Source organism: Muscardinus avellanarius (assembly GCF_963383645.1).
Source record: "Muscardinus avellanarius genome assembly, chromosome: 5".
In the NCBI taxonomy this organism is placed as follows: domain Eukaryota; kingdom Metazoa; phylum Chordata; class Mammalia; order Rodentia; family Gliridae; genus Muscardinus; species Muscardinus avellanarius.
The window spans coordinates 128,464,557-128,483,179 of record NC_137790.1 but is presented as its reverse complement, the minus strand read 5'-3'; the positions used below and the strand labels follow the sequence as shown (position 1 = coordinate 128,483,179).

Below are 18,623 nucleotides of genomic sequence, written 5' to 3'. Positions count from 1 at the left end.
CTGGAAACACCTGGATTTTGGTTCAGATAATCAGCAAGCAGTTCTGCCTGGGGGTGAAGAGAGGGAGATTGGGGCAAGAGGCAGGGCTTACAGCATCTGCCCGACTCTAGGACCAAATGTATATATACTAAAGCAACAACCATTCCAAGTCAGGGAAGGGTATCCCTGCATAGGTGCACAGACTCTTTAATAGAATGCTTTGCCATTCAAAGCATAAACCTGGATGGTGTGTTATAGTCTCACAGTATCCCTATTAGACTGCTCCGTGTCTAACAATGATGAGACATGCTTTCTCATAGGCTGGCCAAAAATAATTCAGGATGATCATCATTTGCAAAACATACTTTAAAGTGAACGTGCGTTTCTTCTTAAAGGCAATCTAATTCTTGAAGCAGTAAAGAATATCTAATTCTCCAAAGTCTTTGCATCCAGATACAGCTATTTGATTGGCTGCCATAGACATTGTCAATGAAGACAATTCCTTTGCAAATTGTGTTCACCTCTGGATTTTAAAACCCAAAGTTGATTCCATGGATTTCCCCACCTAGACTTTACTGATTCATATTTTTCCATTTGCCAGTCTTTGACTCTGGGAACAGGCAGAGGGAGATGCTGTGCCTTCTAGCCATGTGGCAGCATCTAATCCTTTCCGAACCTGCCCCTGTTGCAGAGAGAACGCAGTGGCAGCCCGTCACCTGCGCCTCGCTCCAATCTGTAATTGGCTTCCCCCACTGAGCTTGAACTTTGCTTGTTCTCCTTGCTGCCTGCCTGGCTGAGGACCTCTGATCACATGTTTTTCAGAGTGGTGCCCGTAGATTCTATCTACCAGAGCGTGGGTTGTTTGTGGGTCTGGGCATGCATAGCTCTGCATGTGGAGATAACTAAAGTAAATAGCTACGTGAGCATGCGTTACGAGCAAAAAGGAAGCAGAAAAACGATAGCTCCCGATAGAAAGAAAAGACTGAGAAGGGAGTGGAAAGGAATTAGTATTTATTAAGCTCGTGCTATGATTTGGAAATCCAGGGAAGCAGGTTGTCGGGGGAGCAGGGATGAGGCTTTGCTGTTACCCAAATGTTGAAGGATGAACTTGTAAAACTCTCCTTCCTTAGAGGAGAGTGCTGTAAAATGGATTCTGGCAGCCCACCGGGGAGTACTTGTCAAGCCATTGGGAGGGAGAATAGAAGGCTGTAGGGCACTGATTTAAGCTTTGTCTTCCCCAGGTGCTGGGCTGCTGTCTCGCCATGAGACGAGTTATCTTTGAAGTTGTGCTGAGCAGTCTAGAGAGCATGACTTAAAAGTGCAAGTCCCTAAACAGGGCCCAACCTCTCAGAATACAAATGCTCAGAGAACCAAAAAGGGCCAGCAAAAACCAGCCCAAGCTATTTCCCTGTAAACCCTAGAGAACGGTAGTGGTTTTTCAAAACCCAAAGGATCCTAGAAGACTCGGTATTGGACAGTTTCTTGGTATTAGTGTCCTGTTTGTTTGTTTGTTTGTTTGTTTGTTTACTTTTGTTTTATTCAGCGGGGACCCTCAAGTTCTTTGTAATTGAATTTTGGGGATGGTTCTGAAGCATTTGAGGTGATGAGTGGGAAGGGAGTTTGGGTCTGTGGAGTCCCTGGGAAGGAGGAGGCAGAGTTAGGATCAACTGAGCTGGAGACACAGAGTAGGATGCAGGAAAGAGCCCTGGTGGAGAGCTTCCCAGCCAGCATTCAAAACTCCTCTTTAGCAATCTGTGGCTAATTATGGGTTTTGCTTGCTTATCACAGTTGCTTGCTCTGCTCCTCCTCCCCCTGTGCCACATCAGAAGTCCCCAGAAACATCAGGTTTAATTCAGGAGTGTCTCTGCCTTTATTTGCATCTGGTAATTATTCTCCATCATTTTCTATAGCCACGCTCTTGCCACATAACTCTGCTGTGCTCCTCTGGGCTGGGACCCGCTTGGCCCCTGGACTTTGAACTGACTAGATGTTCTTAGGCCGGTAGGATATTCAGGAAATGGGATACAAACAAATGACTGAAATGGACTTGCTTCAACACTGGAGCATATTCTTCTGCCAGAAGAATAATATCAGGCACATGATACTGGTAAAAGTGTCCCCCCCCAAGTCTACCCTAAAGTAGAGCCCCCAGCAAACTCACAGACATAGGAATAGGCTCAGTTTGTGCAAGTAGATCCATGAGGCCCAACCAAGTTCAAAGTGTTTAAAGCTTGCAGGTGAGTGATAAACGTTTAATGCTGGATGGCACTGGGGTTGTAAGGTTGTTTGTTACACAGCAAATGCTAACTCATACAAGTGCCTTTGTTCCATGCTCCTCCATGTCTTCCAGGGTGATATTTCTAAAGTGGAGCTCCCGTATCCTAAAATTATTCTGCTGAAAGCTTTAGAGTTACATCCTGTTTGGGTGGAATTTTGTCCCTCCAAACTTATAGGTTAAAGTCCTAATTCCTGGGACCTGAAAATGTGACCTTATTGGGAGGTAGGGTCATTAATGTAATGAGTAATGAGTTCAAATGAGGTTGTATTGGAGTAGGGTGGGCCTCTAATCCAATATGAGTATATCTATATGTAAATACATATTTACATATACATATATTTACATACACATACTATGTTTACATATACATAATATATATTTTTATGTATATATGTATTTGTATGTGAGATATATATATATATATATATATATATATATATACATATACATACACACACACATACTTGGGGAAGCACTGGGGATTGAATCTAGGGGAATTCTACCCCAAAGGTATACTTCCAGCCCTTTTTACTTATATTTATTTATTTATTTATTTATTTGGTAGTACTGAGGTTCCTGAAAACCCTTCTACCTCTGGACTACACTCCCAGACCTATTTTTTTATATTTTTATTTGGAAACAGGGTCTCTTAAGCCAGCATGGCTGGCTTCGAACCTGCGTGATCCTCCTGTCTCTGCCTCCCGAGTGCAGGGATTACAAGCGTGCGCTACCACGCCTGGCTTACTTATTTTTATTTTAAACAGAGTTTTGCTAAGTTTCTGAGGGTATTGCTAAGTTGATAAGGTTGACCTAGAACCTGCAATCCTCCTGTCTCAGCCTCCCAACTACTGGGATTACAGGCATGTAGCACCACACCGAGCATGACTATTACTTTTTTAAAATGGGGAAATTCGGAGCTAGACACACAGGGAGAATGCCATGTGTACGAGATGGTAAAAGTTAAGATGATGTATCCATAAAATAAGGGATGTCAGCCATTGTCAGAAAAACCAAAAACTAAAAAAAAGATTTTCCCTTAAAAGAAACTAATCCTGCTGACATCTTTATTTCAGACTTCCAGGCTCCAAAACCATGAGACGGTACATTGCCATTATTCAAGCCACTCCCTTTAGGAGGAAGTATAAATCCATTCACAAAGTACCCAGTGCTTTCATAAACTGTACTGTGATCTATGGCCTCACCACATCGCACGGGCTTTCCATACCCCAGCCGCCGGCCACAGGGACCATAGCACAGCTTCACACGGTGCCTGAGACTCTGCCAAGCTGATCCTGGGCCTCAGTGCTCTTCTCAGGAAAGAGGCTCTTCTATCCCCTGATGAACCCCAAATTGTTACCTCATTACTGCTTATGTATTTCTTGCTCCAGATTGGACATCATCTCTGGAAACCTTATCCTGACTTTCCCAATCCTCACTATTGAGGATTCTGTAATAAATGTTTTCCAAATGAGCACTGTAGACTTTTTGACTATGGTTCTTACTGCGCTGTGGACTCCTGTTTGCTACATGTCTTTTTCCTCACTCATAGATTTGATCAGGAGCCTCTTGAAGGCAGGGTCATACACTATCAATCTTTGTATTCTTTGTACCTAGTGGAGCTTTGGGTACAAAGCGGCTGTATAGAAAGTGTTTATGAAAGGAATCTATGTATGTTCATGGACAAATAGTCAAACAGATGTGTTCTCAGAATAAGGGAGACACATTCTGCTGCCTGTGACAACTGGAGGTTGAGTCTTCTGGGAAGCAAAAGCTCTCGATTAAAGGCCAAACATCGTGCTTCCATATTCTCCTTCATTTCCTTTTCTGTCTATAACTACCAATCTCACATGCTTTAGAATGCTTTTAGATGTAAGTGACTCTGAATTATTACTGACTTTAGGCCTTTCATCTTTGAGACTGACAGTGGTTGCTGCACATCTCTCAGGAGGGAGAGACTATTATAACTATATTTTTGCTTACCAAGAGAATTGTTAATGGTTATCCTGGAGGGGAAAAAAATCTATAAATATCAAACCCATAATGAAGCTTTAAGCTTGCTTTCTTCCTTTACTAATGAAATTCTTTCTGAGTGTACTGCCAGGATCACTACATAACCATTACACAGAGGAAAAGACCAAGCCCATAGCAAATTTCTTCTTTTACCTGTTTGGTCCTCTTTTTAGAATCTGAAGACAGATTGTTGTAGGTGTAATGGGCCTGTGTGACTCCGCAGAAGAGAACAGCAACTATCCCTGAAATTCAAAAACACAGAAGGCACAGTCAATTTTCTTTCCCATCCAAGTCAAAGGGTAGAACTATCCCAGCTGGAAAACAGACTCGGTGTTGGTAGAGTTGATGCTTTTTAATAGTTGCCATCTTAGTACTTGCTTTAGACACGAGTCTTGCAGGTTTAAACAAAAAGAAAAGCACTAAAAAGTAGATTTATTTATTTACTTATTTATTTTTATATTTATATTTATTTCTTTGCGGTACTAAGGATTGAACCCAGGAGCATTTTACCTCCCAGCTACATCCCCAGCCCTATTTATTTTTTTAGTCTTTATTTTGAAACAGCGTCTCACTGAGTTGCAAAGGGCCTCACTAAGTAGCCTAGGCTGTCCCCGAACCACGGTCCTCCAGTCTCAGCTTCTCAAATGCTATCACAAGAGCATGCACCATCATGCTATTTATTTATTTATTTATTTATTTATTTATTTATTTACTTATTTATTGGTACAAGGGACTGGACCCAGGGGCATTCTACCTCTAAGCTAGACCCCAGGTTCTGCTGCCTCCCCCCTTTTTTTATGAACCAGGTGTTGGGGTGCCTGAAAAGCATCCTGTCACACCATCACTCAGTATTAAAAGCCACAAGTCACAGACTAAGACATCCACAAGGGTTTTCTTGCTCCTATCAATCCTCCTAATTGCCAAGCAAGAGAAAGAGAGACCTTTTTGGCTCCTTTTCCTCTGTAGCAAAGCGGGTATGCTGTCTTCCTGCAGTTGAAAAATCAAATGACAACACGTACACACACATACACACACACACACACACACACACACACACACACACATGAACACACACACACACACACACACACACACCCCTTAAAAGTAAGCCAGTCCGTTCTTATGTGCTTCCTATCATCAGTGGCTCCTTGGTTGGCTGTGGGGTTCAAGTCTTGAATCACATTTTGCCCGGCCTTAAATGCTACGTGTACTAGACGGTCCTTGGGCACAGGGGAATAGCAATGCTAGCAACGGGACAGATGTGTTACTTGCCCCTGGTTTTTGTTATTCCCAAGGCTATTGCCCCTGGGTTGGGGTGGGAAGGGGAGGAGGAAGGGATTTACTCTGGGTTAAAGATTATATTAATTATTGGAAACTGAGCCTAGAGAAAGGCTTTGGGAAAAACACAAGATATAAGTATTACTCAACTCCGACCAAGGGGATTGAATTGAATTTTAAGCAGCAGAATCTTTCCATCTAAAAACACTCATAAATTAAATGCTGATGATTCTTAAGAGTACAGAGCTATGTGAACTGCATGCTGACATTTCAAATGAATCTGCAATAAAGCATTTGAGAGAACCGAGCTTATCTTTTTCATATGTAAACTGTATGAGTCTATTTACATGTTGGTTATTTTTCAAGATGGCATTGGATAAAATATTGCTAAGACATATTTACATAATACAAACACACAGGCATTTACATTACTTATACTTATTTTTCCTTAATACTATGCTTCAAATTTTTACACAAAAGAATAAAAACAAGGAGGAAAATATATAGATATATACACATATATACATTTCTGGACAGTTTCAGGTAACTTTTTAGTTTCTTAGCATTTCTTCAGAAATGCTAAAAAATTATAAAATCGTATTTCATCCTTCACAGAATTTCTGTTAAAACAAGACGAGATACCAGGGAAACTTTCAGGGCGCTGAAACACTTTTAAGTACTTTGAGGCACTAGGAAGATTGCCAAGTGTCTGATATCAAATGCTTCTATTTGTTTATTTAAAAATATGACTTATCGATGTCTGTGGAGTCTGTTGGGGGTCTTTTCCATGTGGGCTGCAGACCCTTTGCTGCCGTGGAATTGTTTGGATTCTATATTGATCTGGAGAGAGGTAGTAAATAACAGGGTTGTGGGGTATAGAATATAATCTTTCTGAGACGAAGAATGACCAACCAGAGCTGCAAAGTGTTGGGAAGGGCCTCAGATTGGCTGAACACCTGCTGTGGGCCAATGAGGAGCTTTGGGTATCCTTAGTTACGGCATGCCTTTATTGGCTCACTAGATCTTGGCCAGCGCCTCCCACCACCATCCTTTTCTCAGTAACAGTATCAGTTCTTCTTGCTGCTCAGGGATCACCCAAGTCAAGGAGTGTGCCTGTAGGATCAGAGTGTGCCTGTAGGTTCAGAAGCTGTTGGCTTCTCCTTTTAAACTTACCCTGAACTCCTCCACCCCTGGACACCTCTAACCCCTGACAACCCTTCTAGGTCATCATCATTCTTGGCCTGGATTATAGCAACAGCTTCCTAATGCCTCCCTGACTGGTTCTCATAGTCTATTCTTCATCCAGAATAGTGATTCTTTTTTAATATATACTTTTATAGGTGTGTTGTAACTAGCTATCACAGTGAGGTTCAGAGGGACAGATATGGACATGTACACAGCACTTGGTGTGTGTCCCTCTGGATCCCACACTACACCCTCCCGTTCCCTGTACATGTCATTGAGATTGGTCAACTGGGCATGGTGGCACAAGAGTGTCATTCCAGAACTCAGGGGTCAAAAATAGGAGAATCAGCCAGGTGTGGTGGCGCACGCTTTTAATCCCCGCTCTTGGGAAGCAGAGACGGGAGGATCATGCAGGTTTGAAGCCAGCCTCGCTGGCTTAAGAGACCCTGTTTCCAAATAAAATATAAGAAATAGGTGTCTGGGAGTGTGGCCCAGAGGTAGAAGTGTTGCCAAGAACCCCAGTACCATATATATATATTCATTTCTTTTAGGCCAGCCTTAGTAATTTTTTTATTCCTGTGGCACTGGGGGTGGAACCCAGGTACATTCTAACTCAGACCTACATCCCCAGCCCTATTTTTTATTCTTTTTTTTTTTTTTTCTGTGGTACTGGAGATGGAACCCAGGGACTTTCTACCTCCATGCTATACCTCCAGACCTATTTTATAATTTATTTGGAAACAGGGTCTCACTAAGTTGCTGAGAGCCTCACTAAGCTTCTGAGGCTGGCTTTGAACCTGTAATCCTCCTGTCTCAGCCTCCCAAATACTGGGATTACAAGCGTGCGCCACCACGCCTGGCTCTTATTCTTTATTTTGAAACAGGGTCTCACTGAATTGTAATGGGTCTCACTAAGTAGCTGAGGCTGTCCTCACACCACTATCCTCCTGTCTCAGCCTCCCAATTGCTGGGATTACAAGCGCGTGCCACCCCGGCTTCCAGCTTCAGTAATTGAGCGAGATCCTGTTTCAAAATAAAAAAACAAAAAGGGTTGAGGCGTAGTTCAGAGGCAAAACACCCCCGGGTTCAATTTTAAGTAACACACACACACACACACACACACACACACACACACACTATCCCTTAGTGATTCCCCATTCACCTATCATGTTTTCTCCCCATATTATACTAGCAAACTTTCTATATCTGTGTGTGTTTATGAATTTCTGGTTTCCTGCACTGAAACACAGAGCTCACTAAAGACCGGGGAACTCACGGGTCCTTAATCCTTGCAGCAGTACCAGGCACACAGTAGTCCCTCCACGAACATTGGTTGATTAAACACAGGAGTGTTTCCATTCCCACCAAGTAAGTAAAACAGCAATGCAATCCACTCAAGGTCACCATCAAGGTGGTAGGGCTGAGATTCAAGGTTCCACGGGCTCCCTGTGCTGCTCTGCTTCCGTCCATCAGTGCCAGCTTTAAGGCGATCCTAAGCCATTTGAAAAAGACCATTTCTGATATCCCAAGGAAGCAGAGATCCAGTGAAGATAACGCAGCTGAGCTGACCAGGCTTGTCATTTGAGAGTGCTTTCCCAGGCTGCTCTTTCGGATGTCATTTCTTTGTCTCCAGTGGAACACCTAGAGGCCATGTTCCTGCTAAACGCTCCGGGAGTCTTGTGCGTGTAGGTACAACCTATGCACAGTAAGTCACGGGGGAGTGTGCCTGTACGCTCAGAGGCCTGGAGTTCTAATTACAATAAAACAACAAAGTAGATCTGACCCTTCATATTAGCATCCATAATCATGGTCCTATAGCTTGGTAATTAATTAAATCACACACATTACTGTAATTGGTATGACTTTTACAAGCCAAAACACGTCTTGAAAATGTCTCATCTACATGCATCTCTTACAGCAGTTCCTTCTTATCCCCAGCTTCACTTTCTGTGGTTTCACAGGTCTGATAGTATTACATGGAAAATTCTAGAAATAAATGGTTCAAAAATTGAAAATAACTTTTAGTAGATTTTTTTTTTTTTGGTGGTACTGGGGTTCCTGGGAGCCCTTCTACCTCCGGGCTACACTCCCAGACCTATATTTTTATATTTTTATTTGGAAACAGGGTCTCTTAAGCCAGCATGGCTGGCTTCGAACCTGCGCGATCCTCCTGTCTCTGCCTCCCAAGCGCGGGGATTACAAGCGTGCGGCGCTTATAATCACCACGCCCGGTGCTTATAGCAGATTGGTTTAATTGTTCTGTCTTATTATTAATATTATTGTTCATCTGTTGATGGTGCAATTTATAATTTATAAATTAATATAATTTTATAAAATAAAATTTATAATTTATAAATTAATATTTATAATTTATAAATTAAACTTTATCATAGGTGTGTATGTATAGGAAAAGAGGTAAGATATGTAAGTTTACACATTATTCATAGTTTCAGGAAGACTGGGGGGCGTCTTACAAAACAAATCCTCTGTAGACAACACAGAATTATCAAATCTAGAAAATTCTCTCACAGAAAGACTCAAAGTTAACGGTTTCTGCCTTTCAAATGTCGTGTGTGTGTGTGTGTGTGTGTGTGTGTGTGTGTGTGTGTGTGTGTCTCACTGGGAATTGAACCCAGGGGCATTCTACCTCTGAAATACAGTTGCAACCCTATTTAATTTTTTATTTTGAGGCAGGGTATTACTAACTTACCTTGCACTGGTCTCAAAAATGTAACCCTTCTGTCTCAGCCTCCCAAACACTAGGATTACAGGCATGTACCACCATGCCAGGATTAAATGTCAATTTTAATTAGTTAAATGCCCACAGTCAATAGTTATGGCTGGTTTTTTTTTTTTTCCTGTTTTCTGTTTTTTTTTTCTTTTCATTTTTTAATACTAGGAATTTAACCCAGGGTCATTCTACCTTTGAGCAACAGCCCCAGCCCTATTTTATTTTTCTGTTTTGAAATAATGTCTCACTAAATTACTGAAGCTGTCCTCGAACCTGGGATCATATTGTTTCAGCTTCCCAAGTACTGGGATTATGAGCATGTGCCACCACACCCAACTCTATGAAGTAATTTTAGTTTTAGAGAACAATGATCATCTAAGACATTTGAGTGGTTTTAAATTTTTTTCTTTATTTTTTAATTATCTCCTTATAATCTCAGCATAAACTAAAATTTTTTAAATTACTTACTTGGAACAAAAATGATAATATATTTTACCATAAAATAGTCCAAGAATTTTTCCCTCTCCTAAATAAATCTTTTAAAAAAGCAAACAAGTCACATTCTTTGATCACAAGGTTGTAAAATTGTCATATCTTTTGATCAAAGTGTTGTAAGATTAGAATTGAACAAAAGGAGCAGAACTAAATAAATGTATCCCTTGGAGAGTTTAAAATGAAGTCTTTTCAATGAAGCTGGAGCTGAAAATGAGATCAACTTAGAAATTTTAGAGCAAATTACTTAGAAATAAGTAACAATATGCATATACTATATTCCTTATTGAAACCAATGGGATAAAAATCAAATGATCAGCCAGGAGCCATAGCATACACCTATAATCCCAGTACTTGGGAGTCTGAGACAGGAGGATCTTGAGTTTAAATCTACCTTTAGCAACTTAGCAAGACACTTAGTAACTAAGCAAGACCATAAAACAACAACAACAACAAAAAAAAACGGATGGGGGCAGCTGAGTGGTAGAATGCCCCTGGGTTCAATCTGTGGTACCCAAAACAAAACAAACAAAAAGTGATCATCTAGGGAAAACTTTATAGTTTTACATGGATTTTACTAGGAGGAAAAAAAAAAAAAAACGATTGAAAGCTAATAGACTATTTACCTCAAGAAGCTAGACAAGAGACATGAAAATAAACCTAAAATAACTAGAATTAAACACTCAATAAAAAATTAAAAATCAGCTAAAGAGAACATGCGAAAATGTGGACTTGGTTGAAAAAGTCATGAGTTATAAAATCACAGTGTGTTCCAAGCCTCTCAGTCCCAGGGGTCTCGGGTCCACATCCTTCCCAAACTGTCATTCTTTAACCAGGGATTCTGGTAGAAGATGGGTGATAATGGCCAATGGCTTCACCCACTTCTCTCCTACTTTTCTGAGGGGGCACTAGAGATTGAACCCAGGGACATTGTACCTCTGAGCTACACCCCAACTCTTTTTTATTTTTCATTTTGAAACAGGGTCATACTAAGTTGCTGAGGGTTTTGCTAAACTGTTGAGGCTGGTCTCAAACCATCCTCCTGTCTCAGTCTCCCAAGTACTGGATATGACCACCGCGCTCAGCTTGGTTTTACCTTTATGAACACTCAGTTTACTCATTTGGATAGTGCACACACCAGTTTCACTAGTATGTTCTGAGTGTAAAGAACCATGATGGGTTTTAAAAGTCTACAACTATATAAGTAAATAAGAGGCTTTGCTAAAGTTATTAAAGTGGCTGAAAAGATAAAGGCATATAAAGAGAGAATAACTTGGAGAAACTCATTTCAGGGATAAACACAACAACGTTCTCTATTTAGTAAGTCACTGGTGAGGCGGAAAACGATCTATGCTTCATAATTTTATTCCCTTAAAGACCATTTGTTGCTTTCTCATTTCTTTTGTTCTAGCATCAAGTAATGAAATGTACTTACTCCTAGTATTGCAAACTTAGATAATTCTTGGAGACACTACATTTAAGGTACCAAGCCTTGATGAGTGAGCTTGGCTATCTGCCATCCAACCAATTGCTATTTATCTACTGAGATGGACAGGAGAATAGCATCGCTCATAGAAATAGGGAGAAGAACATGGTTAGACTCAGACTTCAGCTTCAAGAAGTTTTGTATCTCCAAACAGAGAAAGCACCCAGGTAGAACATAGGAGATGCCGACAGTGATCTAGTCTCTCTGGCTTGGGAAGGCAGAAAATGCATAGGAAATTTTTTCCTGAGAAACAGAGACATTTGAGTCTTGAAAGATGAGAAAAATTAGGGTGTATGTTCAGGCATAGAGAATCCAATATGAGCCAAAGGACAGAGGTAGGAGACACCAGAGCATGGCTAGAAAGCAGGTGCCCAACCAGCAGGCTTTGCATTTGAATTCATTATAGATAGGGAATAAATACATATTGAATCAATGAATTATAATCTTCTAAATATGAAACTTCAGAGAAATAACAAATATACTCAGGGTAATTGCCAAACTAATTATTACAATATTGAAGTACTTGTCTTACATGTTTTAGCCCAAGTATTCATAAGAATCCAACAGATGAAAAACTATGCCTATTTTCTGCTGAAAGAATATTTCTTTATTCACTTTCCCAACAAAAATAAAATACGATTTTTCTATTTCCATCACTGCTGGGCAGACAAAGAGGCATTAAATGTAAGTGCTGTGTTACATGACTAAGATCTTGGATTGAAGTTGGGCTTGTGGGGCCAGGGCAGCAGTGAATGGAATCACACACGGACGTTCATGTTTGCATAAAGTGGACCACAATCAAGAATATCTGGATCTAAAATAAATACAGGGCTTAGAAAGAAATTGGAAAGTGGCCTGGACAAAATAAAACTGTCTGACTCATGCTTGTGCCTCTCAGCCTTTGCCCAGGGAGGTTTCGGTGGTGGACGAGGTCTCCAGCAGCCTGGCTTCATGGACTCATTTTCTCAATTTTGAATAAGAACTAGAACCAACACTTTGTGACACCATGACACCAGCCAGAAGAACTGTTTTGAGAACCACCAAGAAGCACATGGTTCGGTTTAATTGGCAAGCAAAGAAATTTAGGAAATAGCATGAGGAGGTCTATAATTATTTGGGAAAATAATGATTCCCTTGGTAGGCAAATTATTTCCATATAGGTAAATTATGCCTTTTTTATTAACAGAGAACCATTTATACAATTTTCCATGATTCATTTCTACTTCTGGACCCTCTCTGAGAGCACATTGTACATATCTCTTTACTTGATTACATGATCAATGATCAATGTGTGGTTGTAAAGAAAAAGAAACTATATTACAAGATAGGAGTAGGGTCTATTCGGTCATAGTTCAGACACTTAACTGGTTGGATGATGCATTAAATTTATTGCCTGGTCTACTGTTTTCTTCTCACTACATTAAGGAAGGTGGTCTTCAAATTGAGGTATGTAAGACAACCCACCAAAGGATGGAAGAAAATATTGGAATTTCAGGCTGACCACCTGTAATTCCCATGCCTGGGAGGCTGAGACAGGATGATTGCAGGTTTGAGGACAGCCTCAGCAACTTAGAAAGACCCTCTTTCAAAAATTAAAAAAAATGTCAAAAGGGTTGGAGGTGAAGCTCAGAGGTAGAATGCCTTAATAAGATCATTTTGATCAACAATTTTGTGTATTCTAAAGAACTAGAATTACCCTTATGGAAACAAATATACAAGCATGTGATACATGATGAACCCATTTTATCTTTTGCAGGTAAAGGTCAAGACATCTTAGCCACCACTGCTGCAGATATTACGAAAGTCTGTGATATGAATGGTTTGGGTCTCATATTAAGATTTGCACAGATAGTATGGAAGACGTGCATAATGCCCCGCAGATTAGCATTGACTTTTTTTTCCAAATAGTCCCCTTTTTCACTGAGTTCCCCCCAAGGATTGTGTCCATTAACTTCCTCTTTGTATTGTTTCCAACTCAAAACAGTGCCCGGCAGACATGGGGTGCTCAAATGAAGGCTGGTCAAACGAATGTATCTCCATGTCAAGAAATGTTTATTGCTTTTAAGAGAGAACATGGGCACAGATTAGATTTTTTTATCGCCATATACAAATCGATGTTTACATGGATTGATTAGTGGCAGGGCCCATTTTCTTCTTATATTTAAATGTTCTAGTCTAGATGATTGTCACCTACAGTTTCTGCTACTGATAACATTATCCCACAGTTCTTTTCTCATTAAAAGTTGATGAAGCCTTCAGATACGGAAGCAGGAAAAATAAACATCTGTCACACGGAGCATGATTTTCTTTGACATTAAATGCAGACTTGAGGGGTTTCTAAGATTGGAGAATATTGCATTTTTAGACAGAAATATTGATTATATCATCAGAACACAGAAAGAGTGCAACAAAGAAAAAATGTGTCTTGCTCTCAGACGGTACGCTGAGGGGTTTTAAGGTTGATGGGTTATTTTTCCATGCCACACTTTTATTTATTCTTGATCTAGTAAAAAGAGACATTTCTGACAGGTTTTCTACTGCCACTGAAAGTGAACCTGGAACTGAGGAGTCAAAGATTTAACGAAATGGAAGGCTCCTTCAGGGAATATAAAGGAATCCAAGTGTCCAAAGAGCACAATTACTGTCTAGTCACCATATTTGGCAGATTAGTTATGAACCTTTGGAATGTAAGAACATCAATATAGAAAACAATAGGGACCTCTGTTTTTATTTCTGGTTTCTCCAATGCACAGTACACACATGCATGTAAGTGTTAATTTCATGTCTGTACTGCAAAGTTTATCCATTTTTATCTAACAACAACAACAACAACAACAACAACAACAACAACAACATCAGCGACAAAATTTCCTATGTAAATCCTTCCAAAGGTAGTAATATTTATACACATTAACTTGAGATCTGGAGAAGAAGAAAAATTCTTTCTTGCTTAGATTCCTGGCATTTTACCTCAAGTTTGTGACTCATCAGCCTCAATATTCCTACCTTTTTGTTTCTCTGGAAGCAGCTAACACATTTCTGCCAACGTCACCTCAGTCTCCAATTTGCAGTCTCATTCCAGATGTGCAGGCCAAATTGCCCCTGTGTCTTCCCATGTGGATGTTTCATGCTAGTGTAGGATCCCCAAGGCTCCCGCATGAACTGTTTCTCTCCCTTTCTATGACATGTGGATGAATCATTTTGGTGAATGAATCCTAATCCAGTTGATTTAGAGGCCCGAGAATTATCTTTGACTTTCTATTCTCCTTCAACGATGTATTAGTTATTTGTGTTACCTCTGACCATTTTCTACGTCCCTGTGTACAGTATATTGTCTTGATAAAGAAAGAATTCTCTCTTTTCCTCTATTCTTCCTGGCACCATGATAAGATATTAAATAATGACCAAAAACATTCACAGTGAGGGCGGCAGGGATAAATTTGCCCGCCTCTTTAGTGATATGCGTGGGTTGTTTGAATATTGAAATAAGGAGCCAGGCATGGTGGGGCATGCCTGTCATCCCAGCACCTGGGAGGCAGAGACAGGAGGATCACAGGTTCGAGACCACACACACACACACACACACACACACACACACACACACACACAGGAAATGAAGAGCAATCTGGTTCAAGAAAGTGCAGGTGTGAGTTAGTCTACACCTGTGTTGACTGAGTCGCTTTCCCTGTGCATCTGCTCTTGGTTCAGTGTGCTGATTAACTGATCCCCTTGAGAATTTGGGGTACCTCTCTCCACAGCTTAAGTGCGCAGTATCTGGAGCCCCTAGGTTTTATTTTTGGCTTGGCAAACACTCCCAGCACCTCTGTTGTTGGTGAGCTACTGGCTAAGTGGGACTCACAGGGTCTTGTCAATATGAAACACAATTGCAGTTCTAAGCTAAGAGATGCTGGCTAATGACATGTGCTTAGAAGCTGAAACTGGTCAGAGTTGTTCTGGAAACAATTTGGACTCAGCCCCCTCCTGGTGATGCAGTTACTGAGCTCCACAAATCTTATTTCTCAGCCATTCAGGCGATGTAACAGTGGCAAGCCAAATGAAACATCCACCCCTGAGCTAAAAGCCCTCGTAAAGGTTACAGACCAATTTTTGCCCACTGGAGAGCCAATGGGGATGAGAGGTACACAGCCAGCTTCCTTACGCAGGTCTCAGCATGGACAGCAATGGCCATTTCATTTGGAAATCTTTTCTCCCTGTCTTTTATGAAAGAGAAGGATGCTTCCAAGTTTCCTTTCTCTTGATTCCTCACTCCAAAAAGCCTTTCACTGACTCATCTGGCAGACAGATAAGCTGACCTGTGATTCTACATGCCGGCTCTTTCTCATATCAACAGGAGCCTGTGCATGGCTAATAGGACTCAGATGAGCCTACTGTTTATGTTGTGCTTAACGTGTGTGTACTGAGTCCTTATTTCAGATGTCTTGGTCAATTCTCCAGTGAATGACCTAGAGTGTTGCTTGTTTTTGCCCTTCTACATTTATAATTTTTTTCAGAGTCTTTTTCTCTCTAGAAAAAGAAAACCCAACTGCAGTCCATAACAATCACAACTTATTTTTTTTCTCCTTCGCATTTTACATGTTCATTATCTCGGATGAGAATCATTCAAAGCTGAGCAAGCAGTGGGCTATATTGTTTAGCATTTTTTATAAGAGAATGAGCCGGGAGCCATACTAGTGATCCCCTCCCTTCTCTTTGGCCTCCAGCGAACATAAAATAGTCCCCAGGAATATAAAAATGGAAGCTGCCTTTATTAACGTCCTGCCTGGAAGCAGGGAAGTCATTAGACATGGTGCCAGTGTTGCCATTAAAAATCTTGATCTTCGAGTGTTTAATGACAATCCCTGAAAGTCTGCTTCTAAAAAAAAAAAAAAAAAAAAAAAAAAAACAATCAAACAAACAAACCTGACCCCAAATTTCTCAACTGGGAAACATATTATAAAAATGAATTTTCCAACAACCTGTCCAGCTGTGCTTTGGGGTTATCTAAGGCAGCTTCTATGACAGGATTCAATTCTATTAGAGATTATGCTAGACATAATACTGCCAAATTATCTGCAATATTCAATTTAAAATAATGGCTCAGTAACCTGATGACTTTTAGAAAATAGGCCTCTGGACAAGAAAAATTCCACCCGATCAGAAATTAGAAAAGCAGGTGTACCAGGTTCCTCCTGGAGATAATAAATACCTCAGGGTCACGTGTGCACTCAAAAGCCACATTCCGCATGTGCACAATGTCCTTCTATTAGAAAATAATAAGATCCTTTTATTTTATTTTTATTTCTTTTTTTTTAGTACTGGGAGCTGAACTCAGAGGCATTCTACTTCTGAGATATACTCTCAGCCCTTTTATTAAAAATATTTGAGCCGGGCGTGGTGGCGCACGCTTGTAATCCCCGCGCTTGGGAGGCAGAGATAGGAGGATCGCACAGGTTCGAAGCCAGCCGCGCGCTGGTTTAGGAGACCCTGTTTCCAAAATGAAAATGTAAAAAATAGGTCTGGGAGTGTAGCCCGGAGGTAGAAGGGCTTCCAGGAACCCTAGTACCACCACCAAAAAAAAAAAAAAAAAAAAAAAAATTGAAACAAGGTTTTGCTACGTTGTTCAAAGTCTCACTGAGTGTGCTGAGGCTGGCCTTGAACCTGAGGTCCTCCTGTCTCAGCCTCCCAAGTTCTGGGATTACAGGTGTGTGCCACTACTTTTTTTTTTTTTAACTTTGGTAGGGAAGAAAATGAGGTACCAATTAACAGAATAACTTATTCCAGTCCCTCAAAGAGTCAGCTGAAAAGCCAGAAACCAAAGACACAGTCCCTTAAGTGGCTGATTTTATATGTAGGACAAACCTATCTAGATACATTCCTTCTTTCGAGGGTCTCCTGGCTGGTGAGGGGTCTCTACACTTCCTTTCTGTGTGTACTTTCTCATCCCTTAGAAAGACTTTTTGCGTGCATTGCATAGTCTGTCCAATCTTCCCAAAGAAAGGCTATCTCAAACTACACTTGTATATTTCTGACAGCAGAAAATCAGACTTCTGGGTAATAGAAATGCCAACCTTCATTTGCATGTCTAAAAGCTACTTGTTTCCATGAAACCAAGTCCTGCCATGTGACTATTGAACATTTGCAGGTGCGGTTTCCAAGAGACCGGGATGAGGTGGCTGCAAATGTGGCCCTTGAAGTAAAAGATGATCCCAAATAAATCAAATGATCATCGTCAAATTAGTAACAACTGGAAGTGAGCGCGGGCGATGTGGTAATGAGCGAGGCCCCACTGGAGTGTTCAGAGGGAATGTGAGAAGCTAAAACGAGGGGCGTAATGAACACCGCGAACACTGGCTCTAAAAGCTTGATTCTCTTTGTTTATAGTTAAGTGTGCACCTGGCATAGGATGCTCCCGAGATCCCCGCATAGAAGCTTTGCTGTCTTCGGAGCTCACTTTCCTTTCTGATCTGTTAAACGGCTATGCAATTGCTCTTGTTGAAGTAGCTTCTGGATTATTCCTTGTCTCAGACCATTTAGATTTCTTTGTAAGCAATAAAAATGAACGCCTGCTACCATAACCAGGAAAGAAATTATTGGAAGGAAGTGCGATAGGTCTCAGAAGAGAGGTACCCAGGCAGTTTCGGGGATCTAGTGGTGGGAATCAATAGAAGGGTCCCCAAAGGGCTCTGTTGTTGGAAAGAACAGATGCCAACAGTTGTACACCCTCCTATCTCCCTCCTAAAGTGTCACTTCCCAGGAAGAGAGTGTCTGGTTGACTTGGCTTTGAATATCCTATGCCCTCTAGCAGGAGAGGATGGGGTATCTTGAACAGGAAGCCCTCCAAGGAAGTCAAGAGGCAGGGAGGTGTTGGCTTCTATAATAAACATCAGGACACTATTACCAGTGAAAGTGAGAATGGGGCCAGGCATCCCCAACTCACGTTCAATCTCTTCTCTTCATGCTTGTACATCTTTGTTTTGAACTTAATAGTTGAGAAAATAAAGATATGTAATAACGAAGCTTCTGATGTACCATTTACTTGAAGTGTGGCTCTGCTCTAGAATACCCTACGCACTAGATATAAAAGAACTTTAGGAATCTTATCATGCACGGGAACACTTACTATCTCATAAAGCTGTCTGTTTCAGATCTGGGGAGTTTTTCCTTTTGTTGATCTAAAATCTTTC

The 18,623-nt window shown here is 40.8% G+C and overlaps 1 protein-coding gene across 1 annotated transcript in view; it reads right to left on the bottom strand.

The window, feature by feature from the left end:
- SLC9A9 (solute carrier family 9 member A9) overlaps nucleotides 1–18,623 on the bottom strand; it is a gene marked incomplete at both ends in the record, with an annotated part of 603,254 nt that overhangs the window by 294,662 nt on the left and 289,969 nt on the right. The window contains one exon of the mRNA XM_080695867.1: nucleotides 4,421–4,509. Coding sequence (XP_080551993.1) covers nucleotides 4,421–4,509 — 89 coding nt within the window. The remainder of the gene's footprint in view (nucleotides 1–4,420; nucleotides 4,510–18,623) is intronic.